Here is a 19,617-nt window from a genome sequence, read left to right on the forward strand (position 1 = left end):
CCCGGGTCCAGGTGAGGCCGCGCCCCTGGGTCCGGGAGAGGCCACGTGCCCCTGGGTCCGGGTTAGGCCACACGCCCCTGGGTCCGGGTGTAGCTGGATCCTGGGTCCAGGTGAGGCCGTGCGCCCCTGGATCCGGGTAAGGCTGGGTCCCGGGTCCGGGTGAGGCTGCACCCCTGGGTCCAGGAGAGGCCACACGCCCCTGGGTCCAGGTGAGGCCATGCGCCCCTGGGTCTGGGTGAGGCCACGCACTCTGGGGCCCAGGTGATTCTGGGTCCCAGGTCCGGGTGAGGCCGCACGCCCCTGTGTCCGGGTGAAGCCGCGCCCATGGGTCCGGGCGAGACCAAACAAGAGGGAGTCGGACCTGCATTACCACCATTTGTCCACCATCCAGAGCTGAAAAGTCAGTGCCGACATGTACACATAAGGAACTGGTGGACATTGAAATTGGGTCTCAAAAGAACTGTTGGTCCAGAAAGAAACTGACTATAGAATGATTCATTTGCCTGTCAGCATAACTATTATTGCTCGTCTCACATTCGGTTCTTATAAGTATATTTCTAGTAACACATGATCTCACTCATCTAGGGGAAATGATGAACAACATAGACTGATGAACAAGAACAGACCCAGAAACAAGGAGGCATCGATCGGACTGTCGGGCCTCAGAGGGAGGGTAGGGGAGGGTGGGGGTAGGGGGGAGAGATCAACCAAAGGACTTGTGTGCATGCATACGAGCCTAACCAATGGTTAAGGACAACATGGGGTGGGGGCATCCGTGGGGAGGGGTGGGGGATGGGAATGGGGGGATGAGGACAAATATGTGACACCTTAATCAATCAATCAATAAATAAATAAAAGTACAAAAATGAAAAATAATAAAATAATAAAATAAAAAAACTATGAACAAATTCCTATGCACACTGCACATATCTTATTTTGAAGCAAAAAAACAAAATGGCAAAACACCCGCATGTGGCCCGCGGGCAGTAGTTTGAGGACGCCTGGACTAGACCAACCCCCAGGACAGGTGAGGAAACAGACTGATGCACAGAGGGGTCAGCTATTGGTTCAAGGTCACCCGGCTAGTAAGTAGCAGGCTCCATGTGTTGAGTCTTGTTTGGTAGCATTGTTGAGGGTTTTCAAATTGTATATATCAGGACTTGAAATTGTGGTTATTAAAGTAAAAGTCACTAGCTTCCAACCACATTGAAAACAGAGAACTACAAATCATAGACATCGAAGACAGGAAACAAAATCCATTTTAGCAAATTTAGAGCTATTTGAGGTGTTTAACCTCAGAACAAGGGTTTCCTCTCTCAAGTTGCATTTAAGCCATCCTTCTCAGAGCCTGTATCCTGTGAACAAAACAGAACAAAAAGAAGTCTATACTTGTCTGCTGATGACCCATAACTCTGATAAGAGCATGTTCATATGACCAAGTTTAAATGAATACTAAAGGACTGCTGAATTTCTCTACATATCCTGAGTTCAAGAGTTTAAAGGACATGAACAGAATCCTACATGTTTGACCCTTGCCATTGGAAACATTGGGGCCAAGAATTGAGAAGAGTATGTCAGACAGGAAGGGAGCCTGGGGCTTTCTCCTGTGTCCTTAGCTGTGGGGTGTGCCTATGACTGGAGAACAGGCTGAGGTTCCACTGAATTACCTTAACATCACCAACAGAATGTATAGTGGTCCATTCTTCTTCCTTTGGTAATGCCAGCGATAGATAACTCCAAGGTCTCTTTCAAACAGGCTTTTGAGTTTATGAGTTTACAAAGTACTCTCGAGCTCTGAGTCCATTTTTCTTTGCCATCCAGCTGCAGGCAACAAACAAGCTTTATGGTCCCTGAAATTAGCCACCAACTTAAGACAAAAGATAATTCTGCAACTGCCATTTAGCATGCTATATCTGTTCTGCTGCTTCTATAAAGCAAGCCTTTTTAATGTAATTACATGACTTGTCCATCTATTACTAAATTGATGAGGACAGCCTGGATTTATTTAGTTTTCTTCCTATAACTTAGAAGTCAGTATGGTTTATTGTAGCATTTCTCAAAGCAGATTGTATGCACAATAACCTTGTAAATAAATATGTCGAGAAATTCTGCTAACAGATCTCTCTTGTTCCTACCCCTACCTTCTTTTGATTAACAATTTACATTAGCATATTAAAGGTTTTGCAAAGTTCTGCAATAAAGAAGCCAACTAAATTGGTATTTTTGCAAAGTCATTTTACAAAGGATTGTGTTTTTTATGTCAGATTTTTTAAAGCCACATAACCACTTTGGGAAATGCTGACATAGTCCTTAAGAGCTTGGGTCAACTCTGAGCTTCTATGTGTTTGAGTTTTTTAGACTCCGCATATAAGTGAAATCATGTAGGGTTTTTTTCTTCCCATGTGTGATTACCACAGGCAAGGATGTGGGGAAACGGACAGATGTTGGTCCAAGGGTACATAGTTGAAGTTATGTAGGATGAGTAAGTCTAGAGATCTAATGTATAGCATGATGACTATAGTTAATAATACTATATTGAACACTGGAAATTTTCTAAAAGAATAGATTTCAGGTGCTCTCAACACACACAGAAAGAAAAAGAAAGAAAGAAAGAAAGAAAGAAAGAAAGAAAGAAAGAAAGAAAGAAAGAAAGAAAGAAAGAAAGAAGAAAGGTAACCATGAGGAGTTGAGTATGTAATTAGGTTGATTGTAGTAATCATTTTACTAAGTAGTATATGTACATCAAACTATCATGTTGTAAACCTTAAATATGTACAATTATTTTTAAAATAACAAAATGTGCCTGGTCGGTGTTGCTCAGCGGTTAGAGCATGGGTCCTCAAACCGAATGGTTGAGGGTTCAATTCCTGGTCAAGGGCACATACCTGGGTTGCAGGATTGATCCCTCAGGGTGCATGTGGGAGGCAACCAATTGATGTGTCTCTCACATCAATGTCTCTCTCTCTCTCTCTCTCTCTCTCCCTCCCTCTCTCTTCCTCTTTCTCTCTACCTCTCTCTCATTCTCCCTCTCCCTCCCTCCACTCTCTCTCCATCCCTCCTTTCCACTCTCTATGAAAAGCAATGGAAAAAATATACTTGGATGAGGATTAAAAAAGAAAAACAATATGCTTTTTTTAGGGTCAAGATCTGGGTGATCTTGGTTGAGCTACTTCAGCTCCCTGAGCACTTTTATCCTGAATTGTAGAGTAAGAATATATTTCTTTGAGGATTTGACAACTTACCATGGCACCTACACAGAGTAGACAGCCAGTGAAAACTAGCTTTTTCTGTGAGTGACTGGCTGATACTCACACTGCACCTGTGCCTAACATGCAGCAACAACTAACTCTTCCTTTTAGAAAGGCTTACTATAACTGGACATGTAACAGAATTTACTGATCAGTCAGTACTACAAAAACAGGAAAGAAGTTTTACCTTTTGAAAAAATCTCCATTTTACAAGGAGACCCTAGAGGTTGTCCAACACTGAAGTGCAACAGTGTGATTTGTATTGATTAGTCAGTGTAATGGTGAAACAGCTTGGCAGTTTACCCATGCTCACAGACAATTAATGGAGTCTGTGAGTTAAGAACCAATTGAGTTTCACCCTAGTCAGTGGTTAGAGTGTCACCCTGTGCACCAAAGGGTCACAGGTTCAATTCCCAGCCAAGGGCATGTGCCTGAGTTACAGGTACTCTTTAGAGGCTATAATTTAAAAGGCAGTTGACTTTATTTGCTGTGCTTGAATGAATAAATTTAGGTATCAATATGCTTTGTGTCTATTTAGAGAGAATTACTGCTCTGTCTACCTTGGAAGGCTGTTTTAGTTCCAGATTAACTCAGCACAATATGATGAGCCCTAACTTTTGAGTCAGGCATCCTATATACAAAGCATACTCATTGATTTAATGAGTATGTGTTCAGCTCCATGTCTAAGCAACACACTGAGCTACACACAGCAGGTATACAAGATATCTAAGAAATGTCTTCTGCGAGCCTCAAGACACTTAGCCCTGAGATAAGAGGGCAAAGAGGGAGACATGCAATGGAATAGGGTGTATTGTGCCATTTCCAAAGTTCCTCCAAAGCAGATGTGGTCTTTGGGAGGTGGAGGGACAAGTATCCATTGAGCACCTACAAGCACTTTGTATACATCTTCATCTTCATTTCCACATCAGCCACATGCGATGGATGGCATGATGTTCATATCAAAGATGACGACATTAAAGATCAGAGAAGGTAAATCACTCCCTCAAAGTCTTTCTGTCAACTGTGTCAACGTAACAGTGCCTAGCACATAGTATGCACTCAAATGAATAGTTCTGAATGTTGAACAAATCTTTCATGGAAGCAATCTTCCACATCCACCAAGAGCCTCAAAAATGTGTATGTCCTTTGAACCAGCAGTTTTATTTCTAGGAATTATCAGATATGTGGGCAAAGATTGTGTGTGTGTGTGTGTGTGTGTGTGTGTGTGTGTGTGTGTGTAAATGCAAGAAGGTAACTGCAACCTCATTTGAAAAATTAAGACTTTTTGGAACACAACAGATATCTAAAAGAGTAATAGTTGAATAAATTACAATAGTGCAATGCAGCCATTATAAACAGTATTTTCAAACAATTTTCATGACATAGGAAAGTATCCACCCAGGATATATATAACTAAATATATAGAGTATGGTTTCAGAAAAGCATATACAGAAAAATACTATAATAAAATGTACCATAAATATAATTTATGGTCATCTCTAAGCAATTGAATATGACATGACTTTATTGCCTTTTTATAATAATGTATATTATAAATTTTCTACAGTAAGTTTTTTTTAACTCATAATAAGGACAGGATCTTTTGTTTCATATTATGACTTTAAGAAGTGCATATAGAATTGTTACACTAGTCTATAGTTACTAGCATATAGTTACTAAAGACTGTGTCATTAATCTCAGTACAAGGAAATTCCCATGTAGAGTCAGTTCACACAATGCTATTTGTTTACTGTGTGATTCCTGGCACACTGTTAAATCGCCCTATGTTGCTGCTCCCAACTGTAAAAATGAGATTTTAAAAATGGTGATATGCCCATCATATTAGGTTGTTATAAGGCGCATTTTTTCTTAAATGCCTAGAAATAGTAAGATTCAGGCAACTGTCATTTTTGCATTGGATTTATTAAGCTATTTAACTTCTATTATTTTTATACTTTACAATTGTTTATTTTAAGACTAGTAACAACAAATTTTTTATAAACATCCTCTTTACTTTTGCTATAGCAAAAATGTTGTGGGGTGTGGGTTTTTTTTGGGTTTTTTTGGTTTTGTTTTTTTTTTCATTTTGTTGACCTAATTCATTGAATTCCTGGCACAATCTCTAAAGGAGATAGTTAACTTCACTAGACATAGACTAAACCCTTAGCCATTTGGCAAATTTAGAATTTCAGGACCTAGTTAGGTCATATGACAGCATCAGTTACATGTCCAACTCTCTGCTAAAGCATGAAGAAATCATAAGAGGGATGATATATACTTGCTGTCTCTCAGTCAACCAACATTTATTAAGTGTCTACTGTGTGCCATGGATTGGGAATCAGAAGTGAGAAAGACACAGCTTCTGCCCTCAAGGAGCTTACCCTAGATATCCAACAATTACATGCAGAAAAATAAATACACCATTTCAAATACACTGAGTGGCCAGATTATTATGATCTCTGAACACATAATAATCTGGCCACTCAGTGTATATCCTATATAATAAAAGGCTAATATGCAAATTGTCCCCTTGACCAGGAGTTCGACCAGCTGGCAGGCTGGCCAACTGCCCATGTCCCCTCCCCCTGGCCAGGCTGGCTGGACCCCACCCATGCACAAATTCATGCACCGAGCCTCTAATACACACACACACACACACACACACACACACACACACATATATATATATACTAGAGGCCCAGTGCATGATTGAATCATGCACGTGTAGGGTCCCCTACACGCTTTCGCTTTTCGCGGTGGAGCTGGGTGCCTGTCCACTGGTGCACCAGGCCTTTCAGAAGCCTCTGGCTCGGCGGAGGCTTCTGAAAGGCCTGGTGCCGGAGCAGACAGGCACCCAGCTCCCCCACTTTTGATGGTCCACGGCCGCTGAGGGGGGCTACCTCCTGTTGAGAAGCAGCCTCTCAACGGCCGCTGAGGGGGGCTGCCGCGGACACCTGGCTACCCTGCCGTTGAGAGGCGCAGCTGGGTGTCCGCGGCAGCCCCCCTCAGGGGCCGCGGATCTGGCCGTTGAGAGGCACAGGGAGCGGGAGTCCCGCCCCCTGCGCCTCTCAACAGCAGGGTAGCCCCCATCAGTGGCAGCGGATCCGTGCCTCTCAATGGCCGGATAGGCCACCCCGAGTCCCACCCCCCCAGCGTCCCGCCGCCCAGTCGTGGGCGTAGCAGAGTGATGGTAATTTACATGTTACTCTATTATTAGATAGGATACTGAGTGACCAGATTACTATATGTTCAGAGATCATAATAATCTGGCCACTCAGTGTAGATATACGATGATGTGTGTGCTGGGGGCATCAAGGGTAGAATGTGCCAAACATGATGAGGTTTCCTAGAAAAGAGGTCTGGAGTGTATTGCAGTATTTAGGAGTAAGTGGGAGGGCGAAGATGAGAAGCAGAGTTCCAGACAGAGGTAGCAGGAAGTACAAAGGCATATATGTAAAAGAAACATGACATATTTGTGAAAATCCTGGCAAGGTGTGGGATTAGAAAATGCTAGATAGAAGGGAAAATGGATGGGGTTCCAAGAGATGACCTGAGAGAGAGAAGCAGAGTACGAGTCTCACTTTTATCTCAAAGTAGTGGGGAGGTGGTAACAGACTTGCCTTTTTTTTAATTTTCAAATTAAATTTATTGGGGTAACATTGGTTAATAACATTATATACATTTCAGGTGTACCACTTTATAATATGATATCTGTATACTCTATTGTGTGCTCACCTTTGTCACCACACAACCCCTCCTCAGATTCACCACTGGCCATGCTGAGCGCAGTTCAAGAAATAATGAAATGAGTATTGGAGAAGATGTGGAGAAAAAGGAGCCCTCCCACACTGCTAGTGGGAATGTAAACTGGTGCAGTCACTATGGAAAACAGACTTGCCTTTTTAAAAGTGTACTATAAAAGTGTGGAAGACAGACCAGAAAAAGTATAGGGACAGGTAGATAAAAGGCTGTTTCTATAACTCTGAAGAAGAGAGGAATTGGACCAATACAGAAACAATGAGAATGGTAGAGAGCAGAGAGCTGTGTAGGAGGTGACCTTTAGTTGAATGGGGTAAAAATGAGGTAGGAATCTAGACTTGACTCCCAGACTTCTGAATTGAGGAGCTGGGCAGATAGTGAGGTTAGTCACTGAGCAAGAGAGCCCAAAGGAAAAGCAAGTGTGAAGGGAAGGATAACAGGGTCATGTTTAGACATACTGATTTCAAGATGAGTTTGGGTCACCCACCTGGAGTTGTCCAGTAAGAAAACATAAGGATCTGGATGGAGCTCAGCAGCACAGTCTAGCTAAGGATAAAAGTTTGGCCATTGAAGCCATGAGCTGAGTAAAATTGTCCCAGAGAGAGTCTGTAGAGTGCATAAGAGAAGATGGCCAAGGACAGAATCCTTGAATTACAGCATTAGCAAGATGATCTCAGAGAGAAGAAAGTAAGCAAGCAGGAGACCCAAATCAAGAGAAGAAAATTCAAGAATTAGGAAATGGTCAATAGAGTCAAGTGGTGTCCTCAGGGAATTTATACTCCAGCTTGCAAGTCAGTGCATCTACAGGTGAAAAAATGAGGTGGAAGTGTTGCCCAGGATTGTACTTGATAAAGCACACCAGAAGGATATGGACAGTTCTCCCGGAGTTGAGGGAAAGGAAAGAATGGAATTGTCCTGAAGCTTGATGAAGGTGATAGGACTTCACTGGGCCTGAAATATGGATAGAATTGAAACCAGGAGAGGTCATTTCAACTTAGGCAACAAGATTTGTTCAAATCCATCCTCATGCCCAAAAACAACCCGAGATAGATTTTTTATTGATAGTAGTCAACAGTGTCATCCTTGAATAGTGGAGACAGCATTTGGTTCCCTCTTTTAGTTATAACATTTGGTTCTCTTTTAGTTATAATGACAATTGGTTAAATCATATCATATAAAACAGGATGTAGTGTCACCTGACATCATGTGCAAAATTAACTTTATGGAAGTCATGACAAGAAAGCAGTATGGCTTATGCATAGCAGGATCATTTCAGAAACACAGGTATATCTGAACTTTGAGAATATCACAGGGTCAATTCCACTGGAAAAAGACGAGTCCTGGTTATAATCCCTCTTCATTTTGTGAAAGCTAATTATGAAATCCCTTTACTTTAGTGCATCTATTCCTAGCTGTGAAGTTGCAGATTCTTAGCCCCATCTTTTCCCTAGCCTCTGGTGACTAAGCTGGGTATGGGGAAGGAAGCAGGAAAGGGGGGAAATCTTCTTGTGCCCTCCCCCACTCCTCACCTTCCAGTCCCTTCTCCATCTTCCCATTCCATCCCAATGCCCTCTTTCTTCTTGAGAACACTTGACTTGCAATGCCACATGGGCAATAACTCTTCATTTACCAAGAGGAATGCCTTGAGGGCAGAAACAGTCAGGCATTACCTGGGGAAATAACCTGTCAAAACCTCTCTTTGCTTGTCTGCTTACAATTCTGGCATAGTGGATTGCTTCCCAGAACCAACACCCTATCTGCAAAGAGGAAGGTACAGAACAAAGAAAAGTCATTGGAATACCAGGTTCCAGTGCTGGCTATGTCCCTGATGACATGATCTTGTACAAGCCACTTAACCTCAACTAGTCTCAACCTTTTCAGTAGAATTTTTGGACAAATGAGATGATATTTGTGAAGGAGTTTTATGATTGCAAAAAGCTAATGAAATGTTAGACAGTGATGATAGGCTGTCATCATAGTTATGAGTATAATGTGAAAGAAAGGGGGACCAAGATTTCTCCTCCTAAATCTGTTCTGAGGACCTAGACCTTCCATTCCAACCCTTGCATTCAACCAGATTTCTCCAGAGCCTCTTCTCTCCTGGTCCCTGTTCATCTGTGCCGATTTATCTTGGCTCATTGTAGTGCTTGATACAATTGAGTAATCCTAAGTTACCCCCATTCTCCCTCCTTTGATGCTAGTGGAAGCCCTTGAAATCCACCCCTAAAGAAGAAAAATGGTAAACAATTCATGAAGTGCTTCCTCTGGGCAAGGCATTTTCTTCTCCGGAGATCATTTTCTACAAACCACAGACTGTTCTCACAGAGGAGGAATTAGGAAGCCTTTGCAGCTGAGACAAGAGGAAATTACATTTCTATTAAAAGCTGTCTGTGGCTAGATGCATCCATCTCAGGTACAAAGTTAAATGATGATATAAACTTATTCAAAGACATAAAGCTATTACACTAAATGCCATTAAATATCTTCCACTTAATGTTAACAAAATGCAGCCATAAATTTCCTTCGGTTGTCATTTTGCAAGATGCTTGTTCTCAGTGGCTTATGCATCTGCCAGTTCTTCACCGTTGAGTTCTGTTTCCAAGTCCTGGCAAGTGGGATGTCAGGGATGCCTAACCTTTTGAAACATGATGGCTTCCAATTTCCTCGGTATCATCTCGAGAGAATCTGGGAGTGCTAAGTTCACTAATGCACTGTTTTCTACCTCCTGGCTAAGTGCGGTGTTGAGGCTCCGTATTTCATATACTAGAGATCAAAGGCAAGGAGACCCACCAACAGAGCCACAGCTCAGAATTCAAGGTTGGGAGGTAACACATCTACTCTGGACTTTGAGGTTGATTCAGAGCTTCTTATGTGGAGCCATACCTTTAAGGATGAAGGTTAAAATGGAAGGGGAGAATTGAAAGGAATACAGAGCATTATATCTGGAAAAGTTCTGTGCCCCCAGTTTTCCTGTGGTTGTTCACCTAAACCCCAGGTCCATGGGAAAGGCGCATAAGATCCGGACATGTCTCATTAAACTTGCCTAATTCCCTGAACTTATCAGAATTCCCATTTCCCATGCAAGCCAAGTCCTAAATCCAGGGGGACCCAGTCCCTTTATGCTTCTATGAGCAGAATGCCGGGAGAGTGGAAATGAGTGGTGTGTTGGTGATGGGGGTGTGTGAGAAGCTTTCAGCATTTGCCCAGGTCCTATAGCCAACAGGTATTTTTCCTGCCGGTGATTCAGTGAGACCCAATCAGAAGAAATGTTGACTTGGTCTTTGTATAGTGTGGCCTGCCATGCTCTTACAGGCTGCTCACCCCTAGCAGGGGTCTGTCACTGTGGGCCAGCCGAGCCAGTGTCTGATGCTCTTGCTGTCCTTCTTCAGGAAACAGCATCCTCCATTCAGCTGCCGATAGTGTGTCCAGTGCCGTGCAGAAAGCGAGCCAGGCCTTGAACGAGCGTGGGGAGCGGTTAGGCCGAGCAGAGGAGAAGACCGAGGACTTAAAGAACAGCGCCCAGCAGTTTGCAGAAACTGCACACAAGGTGGGTCCTACAGATGGCAGAGATCTCAGCTCGGCTGTCAGAGAGCTTGGGTGCTGAGAAACTTGTTTTCCCTATGTGCCCCATGAGGGTAGATACAAAATCAAGCCTTTTTCCCCCCTGTACAATTTCCATCTGCTACTTGGTAAGTACCAGAGTCCTGAAAGATTCCTCCCTGTCCCTGTTTCTTTGGATATCGCTTTTCTGATTTAGATGTCTCCTTTCTGACATCTTTATCCCTATCTCTGACCTTGGACCTTAGAGAAGTGTGGACCATCTGTAATTCCTGCCCAGAAGTTTAGGGCTCAAGTCTCAGGGAACAGTGTGGGGAGGGAGGAAGAGCCCCAGAACACCCCTCCTCCCGTGGCCAGTGCTGGAAGAGGACTTAGGGCTGCTTGAGCTGACTTTTCCTTGCTGTCTTTTCCCAGTCATGAGCTCAGCATCCTGTGTTCCTATCTTTTCACCATATGAAATCAAGCTGTCGTCCCAGGGCACGGTGCATCTCAGGGCTGGCCTCCCTCTGCAAGGGGCTGCGGACCTCTAAGGCCGACCTAACCAGCGCAGAGCTGCCTGCAAGGTTCCCTCCTGCCTCTGAACCCAGAGAAAAGTATTTCCCAGTGACCGTGACCGTGACCGTGGGTACACACACCCACATTCACACACTAAGAATGTGCCTTTTGGAAGGGGAAGGGAAGGGAGAGTGTTTATTGGCAGCTAGCTGTCTAAGGCAGTCACAAACCAAAGGACAGAGTCCCTGTTGGTCAGATGATGGAGAGGATTTATTTACTGCTCTTCTTGTGTTCAAAATCAAAGAGCAGTTCTTCTCTGGCTAGTGATTTGAATCTAGGTTTCCAGAAACAACTTCCGCTGATAAGTGTTAGCATCTCAGACTCATGATCTGGCCTTACACATATGCGTTTCAGGTGACTTTGTTGGGGAATGGGGGGTGGTGATTTACTTCAACAGAAAACCCCACTTTTGCTGAGGAAACAAGAATAGACAACCCAAGAAATAACAAGAAAAATCTCTCCAGCTGAGCTCAGGCATGGGGCTCAGGCTTGGACCAGACTGTGGATCCAATTCTAAATGGATGCTTCCTGCCTTCCCTTCCTGCAGCCCCTTTGCACAGACCTGTTTCGTTGTGTCATCAATTCTCTATCATGACAGGGTCTTACTGAACAGCCGCCTTGGGGGCCCCTTTGAAGTTCCCTGGAGGAGACATGGGCAGATCTGTTTGAAATGCAGGCCAGAGCCTCGACTTGCTGTGGCTGTCACAGAGGGAGCGAGCTCAGATTTATGGTTCGCTTGTCCCTTGATCCCTTCTCTGCCTTCATAATGCAGAAATAATGATGAGATGGAAATGCTAGGATTCCAGCCCCAGCTTCATTTATAGCAACAGCAACTTTAGTGATTTAAATGAAGGGTGGACAGGGGAAGTCTGGAGAAATGTTAAAGTGTTGATTTGGAGAAGAGAAGGCTAAAGGGAATAATTTGTAATTGTCTTCAAGTCTGGGAAGGTTGATAGTACAAGGGATTCTCTTTTATGTATGACCCCACAGAATAGAGCAAGCGATCATGCACTGATAAAATTCTGCTAAAACAAGAGCTTCGGTTAATGATTAAACCATGAACCAGGTTACCAAGGACATCTGTGAAATTGCACTTCCTAAGGTGGAGTAGACAATACCTGGAGGTCATGGATGTGGACGACCCCCTCAGAAGAATTTATACAAACACTGGACTGGATAACATAAGCAGATGGCCGGAATTCTTGGCTCTGGTCACCCTTTCCCTGATACTTTGGCAAAGTTTGTTAAGTAATTGGGAAGGCAGTATGTATGGTGTGGTGATTAACATCTTGTGTTTGATTTATCATCTCAGTAATTTACTCATCAGTGACCTTGGGCAAATGCTTAATTTCTCTAAATTCCAGTTTCTTCATCAGTAAAATATGGCTAATTAATACTAATACCTATCTGCTAGGTTACTGAGAGAATTGAATGAATTCCAAACTATCAATCTATTATCACATATAAATCTAAATTAATACCCCATATAATAAAAGGCTAGTATGTAAATTGTCCCCTCAACCAGGAGTTCGACCAGGAGTTCAACCTGGAGTTCGACCAGGGGGCAGGGCTGGCCAGCCAACTGCCTGCAGCCCCTTTGATCGGGCCGGGCCGGGCCGGCTGGACCCCACCCATGCACCGGGCCTCTAGTTTGTTATAATTATGTTCATAACAATGGTTTCTGCTGAACCTGCCCTATGTGATCGCATAATGAACCTAGTATGGTGGGAAAGGGGGGTGTAGAAATGGGCTTGAGGATCCTAACACAGGGATGGGAAGGGTTAGAGGGGAAGATGTTGTATCCTCCAATGGAGGGAGGGATGACCTCCTGCTACATGCTGATGCTTTCTAAGAGCAGCCCTTGAAGCAGGATCTATCAGAAAAGAAACCAACTAGCCCACCAAAGGCAAAAGGGTCTCTAGCTTTAACCACTGGGAGGATCCGTGCCAGCCAGTGACATCCCCTCCTGTGGATGTTCTGAGGAGGAGCAGGAGGGGCTGCTAATGTCTGTCAAGGGACTGTGAGGGAGACACTGTTGGGGCCAAACTGGGATGTGTGCTTATGAATCACCACCATTGGCAGTATTCCTAACGAGGAGACTGGCCTCTCTAGATAAGGTGTGGCTGCTGTTTTCCTGCAGACTAGGGCTTCCTGATTTGAACCCACTGGTATAGGCTGACCATGAAGATGTCCTTTCACTGGTCAGAACCCTCCAGGCCGCCTGGTGAAGAGAGAGCTCAGAGGTGGAAGCCAGGCATTCCAGCCCCCAGACAAACGTGGCTGTGCTGACTCAGGAAGAGCAGGCTGAACTTACAAGTTCAGACTCAGTGCACACGTGAGAGCCCCGAGCAGAGAAAGGCAATTCCAGGCGACAGTTCTTCATGTTTCCTGGTTGAACAGGGGCAGCAACTCTGGCTGGAGAGTATGGCCTGCCCTTTAGATTGCAGGAGAAAAGGATCTCCGGCTTTCTCGCTTTCCCCGGTACTCCTGCAATGGCCCAGGTATGCCAGCTAGTGGATCACCTTTGCATGACCCTGCCATCAAGATGTGTGGGTGTGTGGGTGTTTGTGTTCTGTAGAGCAGATGCAAAATGCTCCTGCAGCCCCTCTCCCCCAGCTCGGTCAGCCTGGCTTGAGGAAGTGGGGTTCCTTCCTGAGCTGTGGGCCGGGTACAGTCTTAGCCCTTAGGAAAGTGCAGCCCAGCCACGGAACAGACCTGCTCACTGTCCCTGCCCCAAAAGCACAACGGTGCAGTGTGTGCAGCACTCTGAGGCCTGCCGGGCAGTGAGTCAGCAGGCGAGAGCAGGACCCCACACCCAGGCATCCTCGGATGACATTTCTCTCAAAAAGAAACAGTGATCTACCCTGTTTTGCACAAGCCCGCATTTGTGGGGGAGGGAGTGGTAAGTGGCATCTGCCTCACTGGCTGCTTGTGTCCTTACTCTGTGTGCTTCCTTTGGGTCTCTGGGCCAGAAGGGACCTCAAAAGTCCAGGCCTCTTAAAGATTCCCCCAGTATGAATAATGATTTATTATTATTATTATTATTATTATTATTATTATTATTATTATTTGGGTATAGTAGTTTGCACGGCTTTGAAAGAGAAAGCTTTCCATGACAGAGTAAGAAAATAAAATATATCAAAAGGAAATTTTAAACTCCCCTTCTATAGGAACTCTGACTTCTAAATTGGTCCATCGCATTTGCGTTGGAGATGATATTTATAGGCATGAGGTACAAAGCAGTTGTGATTTTAGAGCTCAAGGTCATATCAGGGAAGCAACAGTACCCTGCCTACCATATTCTAGCTCCTAACTCCCAAGCAATTAAAAAAAAAAATCTAAGTAGCATGGAAAGGATGCCGCTTTCTGACTTTCTGCAGAAACACCTCAAATAGCAGAATGTCCAATCCAGTTGTATTTCTGCAAAGCTGAGCTGGCCACATCCGCCTGACTGGGGCTCCCTTTGTGCAGGTCCAGACGCACTGAAGCGGTAACCAGGGCCTGGGAGCAGCAGCCCCTTCACTGCTGAAGATTAATGATTGGGTGAATTGGCACAAGCCCGCTAGTTGAAGGTTAACAGCTCGGCGAATATCAGGACAGCAGCATTGATCAAATATTTATTATTGTTATTCATTATGCACAACACTTAACAGCTCTATATTGATATGAATGGTCCACCCACATTGCTAAATAATGTATAAACACTGGAAGACAGAGCAAGATGTGGGGCCATACAGCAGAGGGGCTCACAGTGTGGCCGGGGAATGGGATGCACTGGAGGGAGAGCCCTGGCTCTGCCACTGCCATCCACCATGTTTCCTAAACTCTTTGAGGTCAGGAGTTATAAGCCACCTCCATCCTTCGTGGCAAAAACCCACAGCACTTAGCACACAGCCTAGGCACACTCAGGACTTCATCCACTGTCTGACAGTTGACTGACTGTTGCCATCAGCACTGCAGAAGGCCTGTGGAGGTCTTGCAGAGATTAGCAACATGAGGCCTCGGTTCACAGTCCCCTCCCCAACTCACATGCTGACTTGGCTCGGGTGCAGCAGCTGCAAGAGAAATGTTGGTGCTGCTCTTGCAGGTGACCTACCTGAGGTGGTAGCCCCAAGTTATAACTTCTTTGTTGGAGACGTCAAGAAGGGGAAGAGGAGCCTAGGATTGATTGCCCTGCGTTACACTGGGGAAATGTATCTTCGACATCTTCCGGTGTGATGCAGAACACCTCTGGGTGGAATCCGAAGGGTTTCCCTTGCTACGTCTTCAAGGGCTGAGCCCCTGGTCATGATGCAAATGACAGGGCTTTCTACAAAGTTATTTCCTACATAGAATCACCTGCTCTTGGCTCAAAAACCATTCTCAATCTGCCACCTACCCCCAGTCACTCTCGCCCCAAACTCAGGGATTAATCCCTCACATCAGACTCTGGACATATGAAGAATTACAGTTCAGTCTTAACTCTGCCTTCTGGGTTCCTTGGAAAGGATCTGTCTGAGAAAAGCCATGTCAGATTTAATTTTATATTCATACCTGCATACACTTCCTTAAATATATCATTAAGGACTCCAGCTGGGTCGGGGAAGATGTTGAATGATATGGTGTATTTGGTGTTCTGATTTATAAAGATCTAAGATTTCAATAAACTACATTCCTCCATCTGGATTTGGTCTAGTGTTCAGCCCTAACAAGGTTTAATCAAGTGCTTTGGACTTGGTTGAAGGTTCTGGTTGGATATTGAAAATTGTTTCTCTATCATTGTTGATTTTAATGCTTTAGGAGATGTCAGTAAATACTTACCTTTGAAGAGTCTTGGGTTTCTGGATTATTAGTAACCCAGGAGCCCAAAGGCCTTTCTTCATCTACCCCACCTGTTCCTAGGGTGGATCTCTCATTCTACCTGTGCATCGGCTTTTCCATTGTTTCTTCAGTGGGATGAGGGAACATCCCATAGTACTCCCCTTTACCTGGCCACGTACACTAACAAAATCATTGTGAGGAGGAGTAACAAATGCAGTGCTCCATGGACGATTTGGGGAAATGCTGCACATTTACTAGATGCCACTGTGCATGGTACTGGTGATAACACCAGCACGCAGAATCATGGTGCTGCTTCTCATCGTGGGCATGGGGACAGAACACATGGAACTCCCGCTGCCTCATAACACCTCCCTTTTCTATCTCCTTAGCTTGCCATGAAGCACAAATGTTGAGGAACTGCCTATCCTGGTGACCCTCTGAAGAGAAATGGAAGAGTTTGTTCAGCAGTTTTTACAAGAATTCCGGACCTCCACTTGCTTCTTTTTTTCCAATAATATGTGGACATTTAGGGGTTTTGTTTTTCTTTTGAAGATGTTAATATGAAAAAAAAAAGAGGTTGTGTTTATACATTTCCCTAATGATCTTGCTAAGAATGCTGCAATAGCAACAGTTTCATTTTGGTTTTGTTTTTTTTCCACTGTGTGTATGTGTGTGTATGTTTTCCCTTTTTTAAACTTTTTTTTTTGTGTGGTAGATTGAATGTGAAATTTGGACTAAATGATATATTGAGCTGGGTCTAAACTGGCATCATGTATTTTTTCCCTGATATTAAACAGGAAGACATTTTAAAATGGTGACATCAGATGTTATTGTTCCTGGATGGAAATAAAAGTCAAGCCATGATTGGTTTCACTCAGTCTCCTAGCTACTCTTAATTTGAAGGTTAAGGTGCTATATCCTGAGAAATAAATCTGTATTATGAAAAACAATTGGATTTATCAGGGGAAACAGCAGTCTTAGATTTTGCTTTTTATGTAATAATCTATTGCATGAGCCATCACCAGCATTCAAAAAAAAAAAAAAAGAAAGAAAAGAAACAAATCAGAATCACAGATAGAAATCTCCTTTCTGAGGTACAGTTTAAATACTTGGTTCTAGGCTGATTGTTTGAAAGTATCAAATGATGGCTAAAAAATTGAGGTTAAAGCCCGAAGAAAAAGCCTATTTAAAAACCTCTGTGCATGTATATATGGCTGCTTTTTTTTTTTTTTTTGTCTTTTTTGTTTGTTTGTTTGGGGTTTTTTTTTTTTTGTTGTTGTTGTTGTTTTTGTCATTGTCCCAAATTCCAGTAGCTGGTATTGAAAAGAGCTTGGATGTTTATCAAGAATTGATTTGTCCAGATAAAGATCTATGTAACTGATAATGTGAAAAGATACCCTCACAATGTCCTTGGGAAATGGCCTTCAGTTTCCTGGTATCTGATTTTTGGAAGTGTTGATGTTGTTATTGCTATTTATTTAGTGTAATTTTCAGTATGGGTTTCTAGACAAATTGCATTTCACGGCAATTGCAGCTTGCCAGGTCTGACATAAAACAGCACCAACATGAAGCGTGAAAGAAGTTGGCTCACCCGCATGGTTTTGAATTACTTGAGGTAGTACTGGGTTTAGAGCCTGGGCGTCTGTTTCTTAGAGGGTTCAAATGCTAAACATGAAAGCCATGCTTTGTCTTCCTGAAACAGGAGGCAAGCTGCACATTCAGACACATTGCCAGCCTCCCACCGCAGCACAATGATTTTTTTCTTTAGGTATTACATAGGTGTCCTTACTGCCCCCTTGCCCCCATAAGCACAGTGATTTTTAAGCTGCCTGAATCTTCAGGACCCTTTCTGTCCCTTCCTATCATGGAGCCAATTGACTTCACGTGTATTGTAGCCTCTTACATAGCAGTGTAAGATGACTTTTGGATTATTTATGCTGATTTCAATAGCTTAAGTTCTCCTGATAGAGAACTTCCCATGGAGATAGAACATTGGGCTATTGGAGAAAAAAATTATCTTAGACAGTATGTGTCAAAAGGGAGATGGGATTTGCTGTAGACAAATTTCTGAATCCTCTTAGGGAGATGATCCAATTCTAAAAAACTCTGTAAAATTTATATTGTAAACTATAGAAGTTTACTATAATATTTTGTACTTTTCTTTTTGGTGCCTAAAATGTTTAAAGAAATAAGTTTTCTATCCGATGAGTACCATTAGAAGCATTTATAATTTTTATGAAAAGCCCAAAATATCACTCCAAAAAGATTTTGCTTGCAGACCTCATTTCAGACACACGCACATATTCATTTTCCCAAATTGGATTCTAGCTTTAGAGGTAGGTAGTTGGTATAAATAATTGAAAGGGTAAATCTAAAACACCCTGACAATAAGCCAAACTCAAAAATACAATTTGTTGCCAACTAACAACAGTGTTTGCAGGAGCTGCTTCTGAAGTAGCAGAGGATGAGGTCACAGCATACTGTGAAATTTGAGATTCTTCCTTCCTGCTCAAATTGTGATATTTACTCTTCATAAATATAAGTATTCCACATCTTTCCCTTTCCTCACTCTCTGTTTATGCTTTAGGCTTGTGTCTTATTGGAAATAGCCTGGATTAGAAGAAGACCTATCTGAATTAGCTTTCTCTATTGATTTGCTTCTTGGCTGTGGCCATGACCTTGACTTCTCAGTGTCAAAGTCTTAAGTAGGGCTCCATCCCTCAGAGAGGCCAGATCAATCCCTGTCCCTCCTCAACCTCCTGAACTCTTGCACAGGAACCCTGTGATGACACACATCCTTTTGTAGAAGGTGCTGTAATACAAAGTATTAATACAATCTAACCTAGCGAAAATTGCTAAAACGACTCACATTAGTTGGGACCAATTAATTTGGCTGACCTTGGTAGAGGACATTTCATTTCTGTTTGTTTCATTTCTGCACTTCGCTATGAGTTTTCGGGATACTGTGTTTTTGTGAAGGACTTCTTCAATTGTATTGACAACTCATAAGGAAACGAAATTTCCCAGTGTTATTAGTTCCTGGAATGTAGCCGTAGTATTCTTCACTAGTATTATTAGGTATCTGTGTACAGGAAGTATACAGTTATTCAGGTTAATGTTTCATATTAAAAATGTATTTGTAAAATGTAACAGGATCAGTAGTTAACATTTTTTAAGCTCTGAAAAAAAATAAAGAGTATGTGTTAGACTTCAAATTACAGTGAAATCCGTCTTAATAATACTTTTGTGGCTAGCAAAGGTTGTGCATTTATGTAAAATTATTTACAGAATGCCCTAAATATGGGTTATTAAAGATAGATTTCTCTTTCAGTTTTAGAATTGTGGCACTCCTAAAGTCTGTTGTGCAGTTCATTCTTCAGATGTTCTCTAAGATGTCAAATATAATTTTTGTTTCTTTTAGAGACAAGTAACACCTGCTCATGATTCACTATGACAACAAACCCTAATTTTGTCATTAAATATTTTAACTCTGTGATGAAAGTTTGTTTTTCTCAGTTATTTGTAAAATCTATACAAACACTCACAAATAGGTAGGCATCATTGTACTGTTGATGCTAATGGGAAGATCTTGTGTGCCTACAGGAGACCAAAGAGCTAGGATTAACATTAGGATAAAATTGCATAGCATTATGATAATGAGATTCTATCCAGCAAGAGTTAAATATTTTTTATTCTC

At 42.9% G+C, this 19,617-nt stretch overlaps 1 protein-coding gene across 5 annotated transcripts in view; it reads left to right on the top strand.

Moving 5' to 3' along the window:
* Positions 1-16,982, top strand: part of STXBP6 (syntaxin binding protein 6) — a 264,054-nt gene extending 247,072 nt beyond the window's left edge. For all 5 annotated transcript variants that reach the window (XM_079768776.1, XM_079768774.1, XM_079768772.1 and 2 more), the window contains 2 exons: positions 10,397-10,554; positions 16,310-16,982. In XM_079768776.1, the coding sequence (XP_079624902.1) occupies positions 10,397-10,554; positions 16,310-16,333 (182 nt within the window). In that variant the 3' untranslated portion in view covers positions 16,334-16,982. The remainder of the gene's footprint in view (positions 1-10,396; positions 10,555-16,309) is intronic.
* The last annotated feature ends 2,635 nt before the right edge of the window (positions 16,983-19,617 follow it).

This window comes from Cnephaeus nilssonii (genome assembly GCF_951640355.1).
Source record: "Cnephaeus nilssonii genome assembly, chromosome: 4".
NCBI lineage: Eukaryota > Metazoa > Chordata > Mammalia > Chiroptera > Vespertilionidae > Cnephaeus > Cnephaeus nilssonii.